The sequence below is a fragment of the Epinephelus fuscoguttatus genome, linkage group LG6 (genome assembly GCF_011397635.1).
Source record: "Epinephelus fuscoguttatus linkage group LG6, E.fuscoguttatus.final_Chr_v1".
NCBI classification, from domain to species: Eukaryota; Metazoa; Chordata; class Actinopteri; order Perciformes; family Serranidae; genus Epinephelus; species Epinephelus fuscoguttatus.
The window spans coordinates 23,009,230-23,022,071 of record NC_064757.1 but is presented as its reverse complement, the minus strand read 5'-3'; the positions used below and the strand labels follow the sequence as shown (position 1 = coordinate 23,022,071).

Here is a 12,842-nt window from a genome sequence, read left to right as displayed (position 1 = left end):
CTGGGTCCCAGCATAAACAGACGCTCCACCCTTCTCCCCGGGCTGCAGAGACACGGGGACCAGTGCCAGGGGAAGTGTGTGTGTGTCTGTGTGTGTGTGTGTGTGTGTGTGTGTGTGAGTGTGTGTGTGTGTGTGGTGGGCAGCTACTGTAGTCGAAAAATGAAAACAGCAGTGCTAGCATGGCACTTTAAGAGGATGAAGACTTGGTTCCAGCTGGACCATAAAACTCAAAACCACACAAAAGAACTGTTGCGTAGCACAATGACTCTTAGATACTTCCACTTTATTAATCAGTTTTAATGTGTTCATTCTGACTCACCCCGTAGCAGCTGAAGGATCTTATTTCTTAACTTCATTTAGACGACAGAAGGTGGCTTATGTAAGCATAATGGAAATCACTCCTGTTTTAAAGTATTACTCGTACACGTGTATTTGAAAAGCACATACGCGGGTTATAAAGACAGCAGTGCACAAGAGGGATGCAGATGGTAATAAATGGGAAAGCTTGAACAAATAAAGAAAAATACAAAGAGGAAACAGCGACATACTAAACCATTTTCCTAGATTGTGATAATGGCCCCCCTTCCAGAGCCAACCCAACTGCTGTTCATTTTCATCAGCTGCTGTGTAACTAATGTGTGTATGTGAGTCCTTCTGTCTTGACTTACCTTCTTCACAGGCAGCACCGCTGAATCCTGGGCAGCACTTCCACTCCAGAGAGGTCACAGTGCGATACACTACTTTATAGGAAGGTCTGACCACGGTCCTGTAGCTGGAAAATGAATACAAAATGTAAAGCCATCACATACACACACGTAACAATAGCTGCCTGCATTTTCACTGTGACTATGATAACCCACTTTTCTACCTTGGGATGTGATCTGGGAGCTCTGTGAAGTTATTTTTTGATGTCTTGTATTTTTATTTGTTTTTCTTAGTGTATCTACTGTACCTTCCTCATTTACATCTTTTCATTTCCTTTATTTCCCAGAATTCCTTTTGTCTGCCCCCCAGGAACAGGCACTTGTTGTTGTATGAAATTTTCCAGGTGTTCCTTCCTAAGAACGCAACATGTGGTGCAGCTGTGTTGCATTTGATCTGTTGTTGAGAAATCAGAATATCTTACAGTAGATTTCCTCCTCAATGACAGATGATTCACTCAAAGACGGCAGAATGGGAAGAACAAGGAAACCTGCTCTTATTCCAACACAGTAGTGCTCTAGCATGGTTACCCCCATCCTATCATTAAAACAGCCTGAATTAGCTGTGTTACGTATTTGGACCGGTTCATTAACCTCTCTAACTCCGCCAGGATGTCAACGTCCTCGCTCCCTCCCTCCTCTGTTAAATGGTATCTCCTAGGCGCACTACATCATCAAACCATGTGATGTTTGGTATTGCCAGATTCAGGAAGCTCTTGGCTTTTCAAATATAACATCGTTTTTCTTTTATTTCTTATGGATTTCACACCAGAGCAGCCTAAACACACAATCAGACGCTACAGTCATTTTAATTTGGGTATGCCATTTTAGGCGTTTTTGCTATAAAATGGGGGTGGAGTGCAATAGGTTAACAAGTGAAACCACATACTAACAAACTGTATATCTACTTTTTAAATGGTAAATGAACTGCACTTCTAAAGTGCCTTCCGACCACTCAAAGTGCTTTACAACATACGCCAGCAGTCACCCATTCACACACATTCACACACTGTGGTGGCAGAGGCGACCATGCAAGGTGCCATCTGCTCATCATGAACAATAACCATTTACACCATGCAACCATGCACACTCACACACAGCAATTTGGGGTTCAGCATCATGTCCAAGGATACTGTGAAGTGTAGACTGCAGGGGCCAGGGATCGAAGGGGCCAACCATCTGATTAGTGGACGACCACTATACCTCCTGAGCCACTGCCACCCTTTTGAATGAACTGAGTCAATTGTATTAGTGCTCGTTTTTATTTTATTTAAGTGAAACTGCCAGGGATGGTGGCTCTGAAGCTGTTTTGCCAATGGTTTGTTGATTGATCTGTAAGTTTGAGGAAAAAAAGGGAGTGCTGCACTGGGTAAAGACTCTGTGTAGTTAGTTGTAAAAAAATGCAGGTGGTCTTCAAGGATTTGGGCAGAGTCACAAATTGCACACCTGTTCCCAATGCACGTTACACCCTGATGAAGACTCTCTGGTTGAAACGCGTTGGTTTATCCAGGTATTGATGAAGGATTTTTAACTACAGTCAGAGTGTCACAGATGCATTTTTGGACTGCCTGCCTGTACTATGGACTTATCTTTAAGATCTGTAGTTTTCTCTATTTTTATGCAAAGTGGGAGATGTTGCGGTCAGACTGTAGCGGTCAGAAAATCCTGATATCTCCAACTTGACATTACAAAATGAACATGGACTGCAGCGACAAATGGTGAAACTAAAAAAACGTGTCTGAGTCAAAGAAGAATGACGACAAGACATTGATTTTTTTTTTTAAAGGATAAGCGTTTTTTTGCAATGAAACCCCACCACAATTCAAGTATAGAAAAGGAACAAAGTACCAACTAATCTCACAGTGGGTGTTTTAATTATTTTAGGGTGGGTTCTTCTCTTTAACAGGCTCACATCTCAGTGGTACAGCAGTAGTCTCACATAGTCAGACCTAGCTCACGCTGTGCTGGAAAAAGGTCCGTCCGAGCCCATCATTATTTTGCACTGAGGGAAAAAACGGTCTGGGCAGCACTAAGCCCAGGATGTTGCACCAGAGCTCTTGCAAAACAGTGTCAGTGAAGATCGGTGTCAGTGTAGTGAAGGAAAATGGTTTGAATATGTGTAGAGACATTTTAGCTCGTAGTTTGCTAGCTCCAAGGTTGTTGTTGTTGTTTTATGCATAACGCTAAGATGAAGTATGGAGATAGATCTGACTGTGCAAGACTAGATTCACGTAGCAACAGCAGGATTATACCCACGGTCTACATTCTGTGGGCCAGACTACGAGAGCAGTAGTAGTAGTGGTAAGGTTTCCTTCTCACCTGCCTCCTGTGCATCCCTGTGGCCAGCGGCACGTCTGGTAGACCCGCTGCAGGATTGTCCCATTCTGCACCTGGCAAGTCACTGTCTTTGTGACCGTATGAGGACACCAGTTCCTGAAGGGAGAAACACAATAAAACAACAGCTGTTATTTTTACATGCAGAATAAAATCACATTTTCAAGGTAAATAATGTCAGAACGAATGGCGTACACTGTCAAAACACCTTGAAACAAGTTCACTCACACCATAGCACGCTCACAGGAAATTAGCCATGCAGTCACATTCAATACGCTGTTGTTTTCCCGTGGGTTTAGATTCTTCCCTCCCTTCCCCCACCCTTTTGTTTTGAAACTTCTTTATGGTGTTTACACGGTTTTAATCAGCCACGAGATTTGCAGGAGTGCATTGTGGGCTGTATTTACACTGTGGCCTCTCTTCTATCAATACACATCCGTTTGCATTTGGCCCTCAGAGGAGGTAAAGTCCCTCAGAGGGGAATAAAGAGGAGGACGAGGTCCCATACAGAGATTAGAGTTTTCAGCACGGGTTAAATCCGGGTCATGAGTCTACTCCTTCTCCAGAGAGGCTACAGGAGACGTTGTATCAGGACTTACTGAGGTTGATAAGAAACTGACAAGCTTGGAAAAAAAGGCTCATGTCAAAGTCAGAGGTTAAGCTCTGATAGTGAAGATATGATCACTTAGAGCGGGCTGAGTCACGTGTACTCGCTTAAATTCAAGTTATTTCTTTGGTGTCCAGAAGCACACACATATTATAACGGTGATTCATTTGAGAGCTAATCGGTTTGGTTTTATCCTCACGAAGAGCTCAATTACCTTCTAACAGGAGTAGATATCTGTTCCTGATAGTATTGTGCAATGAGCAATGTTTATGAGAAAAGTTTAGTTGAGAAGCCAGTTTTATCTCATCCCCCATTATCATATCAACAAAACGCTGAAGGGTGATTACTAGGCTTTAAAGTGGAAACAGACAGCTTTCCAACTTTCCCCCCCTAGCGCTTCCAAGTGGTATTATTGTCGGCGCCACTGTCACAAACAGAACCTTGCAACTACCACAGTTTCCACAGTTACTTGTGTTGTTCTACTGTTTGCCATTTCTGCTACTGGGGATAGTAACTGGAAAGAACTTCTTTGGTAACTGGGGACAGCTACTGATAACTACCGGGGATAACAAAAGCACTATCCTAATCCTGTTTTGGTTTTGCAGTGGTTGACACACTTCCTTTCTGCTGTAAACTGAGCCACCATTTTCCCAGGATATCGTACCTGGTGGCAGACAGGCTGGCATAGTGAAAGCAAGACCTACAGGGAACCCGTCTAAATGCAGGGTGTGTCATTATCCCACAGCCATTACACTGTGCAATCAACTTACTTCATCATGATAACTTGAAGTATCTATTTCCACTTTAATGTATGGAAAACACACTGAAGCTGTTTGAGCTGCCATATGTCACTGTTTTTTTTTATCAACAATGAAGTGTACAAATACCCAGATTACCTTCACATGGTTACAGCTGGGGGAGAAACAAGGACAACAATTACCATAGCCTGTGTTTACACAATCAATAGATGTATAGAAAGGGGGCTCTATGCAGAAACCACAAAGGAGACTGTGTGGCTCGTAGCACAAGACTGCACTTTGTGTGTTCTGCTGCCAGTGTGTTTGCAGGAGTGGGAGGGTGTTCCCACCAAAGTCTGTTTGTCAATATGTGAGACCATATGTTTGTGTGTGTGAGAGACGGTTTACGCTAAAGGAAACTGCCGAAGGCGGAGGATGCGAAGCAGCCCTGAACCAGCTCCCATTAACCATCCCCACATGTTGTGGTGGCCGCACACACAGACCTGAGCCAGCGAGAAATGTCTGTATACTACTGCAGGTAGGGTAGATATGACTGAGTCTAGATTATTGATTCATTTTGGGGGGTTTTCCCTTTTACGTAATAATGATGCAGCCTATAAAATAATGCCAGTCTGATAGAGGTTTGCCAGATTTAGTAACAAATGTAAAATTAGTGAGACAACATGTTCCAGGGTCTATTAAAGTTAAAAGGTGTGTAAAAGTAAGACACAGTTTGAATTAATCCTAAACGTCCTAAGTAGTAAAGTGAGTCAGGAATTCATCTGCCACGTTATTGAAATACAGGCCCACCCTTCATGTATCTTAGCATATCCATCAGCCTTGAGGCCACAATAATGAACACAGATCTTTATGATTACCCTATGATTGCTTTCCCTTGTCCAGAAAAATTACTCTAATCATAGGTGGAAAATGTCAAACAACGAAGGAGCTGCGGTCAGGTGGAGCTGGGAGTAGCACGACGGGAGGGGGTTCCAGCCCCGACTCCTCCCCACCACTTACCCTCCAGACCCAACAGATAAACATCTGAGTTTCCCAGGCTGAGAGGAGGTTTCACCTGGGAACAGCTAAGATTGTCACCAGGGGGTACAAGGAGGGAAGTGGGGGTGGGTTTTATGGTCTCCCCGTCTCTCTTTGCATTACACTCATACAATTACTAAAGAGGAAATGTCAACCGCTGCTGCTTCAGTGAATGAAACAACAAAAGAAGTTGGTGTAAGAGAGAGTTTACAACTTCCCAGATGGCCTGCAACTAATAGCTCCATTACCTACATAACTGATTTACACAACACATGTATAACAAGTACAAGGCAGCAAGAACAATACTTTGTCTACTGCAGAGAGGTTGGAGACCCCTTAGGGAAATGTTTTTGGGTGCAGGTGGCGCTGGGGAATATATCAACATTATATCAGTATTGTAGGGCTGCCCCCCGAAAACTGAAGCTTCGAATCATCAGTCAGAGACCCCTCAGTTTACTGAGATTCTTTTTTGTGTCAGTCAGTGTGTAGTGTACTTTTGTGGACGTTTTGGTCCCCAGATGTAACTGCAGAGTCAGCGCTCCTTGCTTTCACGCTGCTCTCTGGTACAGGCAGCTGCGGACCCAGACCTAGGGTGAGTATGAGTGAGAAGGAGGCAGCTGCCTGGAGGAGGAGAGGCTTTGCCTGGTTAGGCTCCAAGACAACGTGATCTTCTACCTTTTGCATAGAAGTGGTGAATTTACAACCCACATCAACTTAATACGCTACAGTCTTTGGCTCTAGATCTGGGCAAAAAATGTTGTTCCACATTTCTGATTCGTTGTCAGCATAGTTAGCATACATGTGCTTGGAGGGCTAACTTTGCCTCTTTACTATATTAAATGCATATGACCGTCACGCAGCATGAAGCCCACTCAAACTCTCAAAATCTGGATGGAAAAAAGGCTCAAATGGTTGAATATTCGAATTGAATAGGGCTGCCCCCTAACGGTCAACTACAGCAAGATTTCATTGGTCTCTTAGTTGCAAAAAAAACCCACAAAAAAACCCCAAAATAAAAAAACAAACGTGAAACTCTATGAGGAGCTGCACCTTGTCAATATAAACCAAAACCTATATGACTGGACCATGTGGGAATTAAATTTGAAAGGACACACTCAGGCAGTGGCCACACTCAGCAGTCAGACAGGAGCCACGTTGATTATCAGGGCCAGTATCTGCAGTTATCACACAGGCTAGTTAACAACATGTCGGGCAGGAAATCCAAAGTGTGGGACAATTTTGAGAAGGTGAAGGACGTACCCAAGGTGATATGTAAACTCATCTTCATCGGTCGACTACAAACATGACGTATCATCTGAAACATGTCAGTAGCTACATGCCCATTAGCCACTTAGCACAATCAATACTGCTTTGCCCAAAGCGTCATTAACAGGCAGCTCGCTCAGTGTGTGATGTGCACTTGTAGATAAAATATAGGCCTATATTAAAGGAGGTTCATTAGTACGGTTTTGTATTTCTCTGTAATGTAGCACAGTGTTAACAATGTTACTGATACTATTCTTTCTCACACCTTCAACTCAAACCACTGTGTTGCCCCGCCCAAAATATATAGTTTAATAATTAAATTAATATCGTAAACACTCGGGTGACTAGTCAACTAATGGCCCTAAATGACAACTATTGGTTGACTAGGAAAATTCTTAGTCGGGGGCAGCCCTGGTATTGAACGGCCAAATCTGATATGTTTTACATAATTTTGAGTCTAGTACAGCTTTTCACTTTTGTGATATTAGACTTGTGATATTAGACTTGATATCCTCTTGGATTTTGCATATTGTAATATCATCAGCGTCCTCTTTTCCTTTACCCACCTAAACATTTTATCCACTAGGGCTAGGCGACATAGAGAAAATCAAATATTAGAATATTTTTGACCAAATACATTGATATCAAATACTGATATTGGTGCTTTCACAAAACATTTACACAGAGAGATTATTGATAAAATAATTGTGATATTTGATTTTCTCTTATCACCCAGACCTAGGTGAAGGTAAATTACCTCCTCTGGGATGTAAAATATTAAAAATCTGTCTTACTTATGAGCCCTACATCAAATAACTTCCCTCATTTTGTTGCAGAGAACAACTACACAATGGTCCATTGAATTTTGCCTCACTTGATTCATACAGTAAAGGGACACAGGTGCTTGGTGTCATTCTCTCTAGAATGTTTCATAGTCAACACCTTCCTCTTACTGGAGGTGTCCTTGTGTTATGAAGTGTGAAACCCACCAGCACCATGCTGTTTCACTGGCAAAAGCACCGAGCGGGCCCTCTGTGAGTATCAGGTCTCTAAGCACACATGGCACACTCTGAACGCCGGGCCCAAGCTAAATAAATCATCAACCATCTCTCACACAGTCACACACAGCCACAGCCAACAGTTATGAAAGAAATCCACAATCTTTAAGGGACGGAAAAATCACAGCTTTGGCCCATCTGTTCTCCAACGCTGCAGACGCCAAGACAGTAAAACATTGGAGGGAAACAAAAACGTGCTGAAGCCTAAATGAATGCAAATGCTGATAGAGAACTCATGAAGCTAATACTAGTATGTGTATTCTAGTTGCCCTCATTTGGCCTTGTGAGCTATGCAGTCTGCATCTTTCATGATTACACTACTGAGTTGGTGCACTCTGCAGCAGACAGCGTGGGGAGGAAGAAGATGGGAGTTAAGCTGTACAAACTGCCAAGATTGTTGATGAGGGCAAAAACACTGGTGAAACTCTGGTAAAAAATGTCCCAGTAACTCCCTTTCCATCCACCCATCCATTCATGCACTGTGGGAGGAGGAGGGCCGAACACTCAAAGATATGTTTGAAATGCAGCACAGATAGAAATCTGAAGGAATTTCTCTAGATTTCTGTTTGTGGGAAAACTCAAGAAGAACAAGGGACAATAGACAGATGTGGCAAGTGGCCAAACAGAGGAAAGAAGAGGAGAGGAGACAAAGGTTATTTTATCATAAGGTCACACAAGGGTGCTTCCGATGGGAATCGGGAAATGGAAAGACAGACAATTATGAAGCACTGTTGGTCCCACGGGATACAGAGGAGGCATAAGATAAATGTGGTGCTACAACATGACAAAGAACGACATAGACAGCACAGTCACAGTGAAATAAATGAAGACAGAGGAACACGGCATTCCTGGAGTCATAATCTATGGCTTCTAGGATAAAGAGAATGAAGTGGAGTAGCCCAATAGAGAACAACGTAAAACAAACTGTAATAGTTTAAAGAAATTGAATTATTAGAAGTTTACAGAGAATATTGGGGCTTGTGGGGTGTCATATTGCAGGTTCAAAGCTACCGTGTGTTTTCCATGTGCAGGGAGACAGTGAAGATCATCAAAGCACCACAGCGAGGCCTTGAAGGTCAGGGCTAAGTGACTCCTTGCAGCAGCCTTGGAGAAACAGGGAAAATTCTCATTTGTCTTTGTCTGTTTTGAGCTTTCCGGCCTGGACACCTGTGAGCCTTAAGTGCATCTCTGTGTGTAACGGGTGTGTGCATCTTGAAGTGTTTCAGGCTGGAAGTACAAAGGATGCTTCGCATAACCGAAGAATTCACATATATCACACCCATGGCTCCATGCAGCCTGATTATAAGTCATCAATGTACCATCATGTAGAGCTGAGCTGAGACACTGACTCTGTGGACTGGTCACCTACAGGGCACAGCATGCACCTGGGGCACTGATATAGAGCTTATCAATTAATCTGTCAATTATTTTATTTTTATTAATTTTTTTTTTTTTATTTTTATATATTTCTCAATTAAATGTTTATAAAATGATGCTAAATGGCCATCACAATTTTTAAAGTCCAACCAACAGTCCAAAACAAAACAAAAAAAAAATCAGTTTACAATCTCAGAAGAAGTGGAAAACAAGCATATATTCACATTTGATAAGCTAGAATCAGATTACGTTGGCTTTTGTTTATCTTAAAAAGTGCATAGCTTTCACTGACAGCTATTTTCATTACCAATTAATCTGCCTCAATAATCTTAAAAATGCTCACCACATTTCCCCAAGAGTCCAAGGTCTCATTCTGTCCAGCCGCTGGTCCAAAAACCAAAGATATTTGGTTTCCATTAATATGAAACTGAGAAAAGCAGCAAATCCTCACACTGGAGAAGATGGACCGTCAAATTTTTGTAGTTTTTGCTTAAAAAGTGACAACTAATCGTTTAATTTCCTAACTGCTGCAGCTCTACACTGATGGTCACATTCCCTGAGTCTGAGGATTCACTGATCTGATACTGATTTCAAATAGCAGGTCGATACTGACTCAAATAGCTGGATCACGTCACTTGTCAGTAGTACGTAGGTAGACCAAACAGTTGAGGGAGCTAACAACAAACAAGTCAGCTGTTTGGAGGCATTTCATGCTTGCTAATTAGTTAGTTAGGAAAGCATTGTTTAAATCAAGCCAGGTGTGGCCTCACACATGAAACAATGATCCCAGTCACTTCCCAGTATGTTGTATTGGTACTCAATATCAGCTGATATCCACAGCCCAGGTAACCTTATGGAACTGAAACATTTAGATCAGTGCATCCCTATGAGAATCATCCTAATTAACCTATCAGCCACCAGAGATTTAACGTGTAGCTAATGACTGCTCTCTAATACTGATGAAACATTTTCTTGAGCACATACATTATTTGAAATCTAAAGCCGTTCTGCTTTAAGCCACCCAGGGCTCAGCCTGCTGGAATCTCTGTCATCTTCATTCCCATGCTTAAAGAAAACGTGGATATGGTTAAGATGGGTGAGGAATGAGGGCGGCCACGGGGTTCAGACTGCCTGTCAGACCATGACAAGTCCTCCAAGGGAGGATAAAGAAGTGGGCCAGACAAAAAATAAAGAGGCAGCTCCCTCCATAACCCCTCAGTGTACTGAGCTCATGTAGTCGCTAAGCAAGACAAGGGTGAACGAACACTTTATCAGCTCCTCCACAGAGCGACCGCACAAGTCAAGAAATTACTCAAGAGTTGTTAATCCCCCTTGATTTTGGTAATCACTGTGTGAAGACAGGGCTGGTAGGAGGAGAAATTCTTAGAGAAGGTCTTCCTGTTGAAGAATCTCAGTCTGCTAAAATTAAAATTTATTTCCTTTGAAGTGCATGAACACCAATGACAAGTTAAGTTTCTGTCATTCAATGTCAAGTTGCTAATGCCCATGAGAGAGCCTTCTGATCTCTGAAATCCCACTGCTACTGTTTGGCTTTGTTGACACACCATAAACTGCTGCTTCCACAGATCAGACAGCAGGTGGACTGAGCTTCTCTAATGTCACCTCAAACCCACTGACCCTCTCTGCTTTTGGGGACGATGGCTGACTCACACCAACAACATCTCTCCTCTCCGTCTATCCTGACATTCCTTCACTCACCACTTACAAACAGCAGCAAACCCACTGTAAACTCATCTCCCCTTCCCAGAGCAGGCCCAGGTGAGGCGGCGTCGCAGCTGCTTGTGTTTGGTAAACATGTCCATAAACCTCTGGCCATGAGTGACAGGGGAGCAGAGCGGAGAGGAGAGCCAGTGGAGCGAGGCTGGAAGCGCTGAGAGCCACCTGGACACACCCAGCAGAAAAGGGCTCATCAGGGAGAAGAGGTTTTAGCCTACGGCCACGTTCGGCCCACACAGTGTTATCTGCACACACTCAACCTGACAGCGTAAATATTTGTAAGATGGCGAACATCCTCTCATCATTAAGCGCTGGCTTGTCTCCGAGCTAAACATTGGTGCTCGGTCCAAGAGGGAAGCAGAGCTGGTTAGCGCTCTTGCCTGTGTGTTTAGTCTGGTAACTCTGCGTCATCAACAGCTCACACACAGAGGATCAATCATTGCATGAGACCAGCTCATCCACCTTTTTGTTAAATGATCTTAAGATATCAATCTTTTGCACTTTATCAGAGGCATAAACATCATCACTCCCTCATAACACTTACTCAAGATGCACCCTGTCTCACTGGGAGCAGGTTTTACAGACATGTGAGGACTAGAGGTGCTGAGAGGTGACAAGGAGCAGATGATGGAGTGTCTGCTGCTGCATCTCCTGGTGCAGGGGACAGAGAGAGCACACCTCAGAGATAGTGGGGGTGCTCTCAGGAGCCCCACGGACACAGGGTGGGTGGATGGCCACAACAATAAGGACAGGAGACAGCAGAGCAAAGTGTGCTGCCAGCACAGGAAAAAGGAAACCAACTGTCAGGAAGACAATAGGACCAGGTCGATGGATAGAGATGGGAGTAACTCTGCAGAGTCACACATCCAGGAGGACAAAAAAGTGAGGCTGTGAGGTTTAAAAATAGACTGGAGGCAAAAGGGTTATTGCGTAAATGTAACAAGACACAGTTGAGGATTAACATGCAGCACGCACAGTATGTGTGTGTAGGCTATTATAATATAAAGTGGATGGTTTCCTTACCTTTTCTGATAGACTGAGGTGTGAGAGGTTGCTGTCTGCGTCCCGGCTGAGTAGGTCTTGTAAAGTCCCGTCTTCCAGGTCCCGTCAACAAACGTGGTCAGCCAGAGTAGCAGCACAATCCACAGCAAACTTTTTCTAAAAAGCGCGGACACGCTCTCCGGTTGGCGCGGTCCCATTTCCGTGGCATCAAAAGTACGGCCAGAAAAGTTGAAATGAGCCCAACTTCCCCCAGTGAGAAAACACACGGGTTAGTGGATCCAGCTCGGTGGGGGGAATGTGTCAAACAGCACCGGGTCTGCTGAGGAAGACGCGCATCCTAAAAGTAGCAAACATGCACTTCTGTGGAGTATTAAAACGATGTCTGACACTCGTTTGAGAGTAAAATAGCCTGCTTTTAAAATCCTGAGTGAACTAAAGAAAATTGCCGCCCCATAAACTCCCGCTTCTCGTTTGTGTCTACCTATGTAAGAGCCGACATTAAAATATAAACGTGTGTGGGTGTCGTTAAATGTGTAGTCCTGCTCTATCTACTCTGACTACCTCCGTCCGTCTGACTGTGCGTGTGTGTGTGCGCGTATGGAGCCGAGCCCTCACTGCAGCGGGCATGAGACCACTTTTATAGTCTCCTCGGGTCTTTTAAATGGCACAGCCTGCTGGGTCTCTTTTACCCTGCCCCGTTTCAACCTCTCACAGAGGACAATGCATGCTCAAGGCGACGGCACATTACGCATTGTTTTTTTTTTTTAATCTAAATGAATTATGGGCTGCTGCTGCTTCTCCGAGGATCCTCTGAAATCACTGGAGCTGTGCCGGTGATGAGTAATTGTTTTTCGGTGAACGCAACTGAATATAAACACATTATGACTCAGTTTTGGCCCTATTAGACTCGAAAAGTTATATTTTTAAACCTATAAAGTTCATCACGGTATTGTTGCAGTCATGCCTCAACATTAACATCTATCTA

The 12,842-nt window shown here is 43.6% G+C and overlaps 1 protein-coding gene across 2 annotated transcripts in view; it reads right to left on the bottom strand.

Annotated features, from left to right (window-relative positions):
* emid1 (EMI domain containing 1) overlaps positions 1-12,573 on the bottom strand; it is a 72,907-nt gene extending 60,334 nt beyond the window's left edge. The window contains exons 1-3 of one of the 2 annotated variants that reach the window (XM_049577698.1): positions 11,879-12,573; positions 3,021-3,134; positions 669-772 (exon numbers count right to left, since the gene is read on the bottom strand). In XM_049577698.1, coding sequence (XP_049433655.1) covers positions 669-772; positions 3,021-3,134; positions 11,879-12,054 — 394 coding nt within the window. In that variant the 5' untranslated portion in view covers positions 12,055-12,573. The remainder of the gene's footprint in view (positions 1-668; positions 773-3,020; positions 3,135-11,878) is intronic. The other variant, XM_049577699.1, reaches the window with a different exon arrangement.
* Positions 12,574-12,842: the final 269 nt, after the last annotated feature.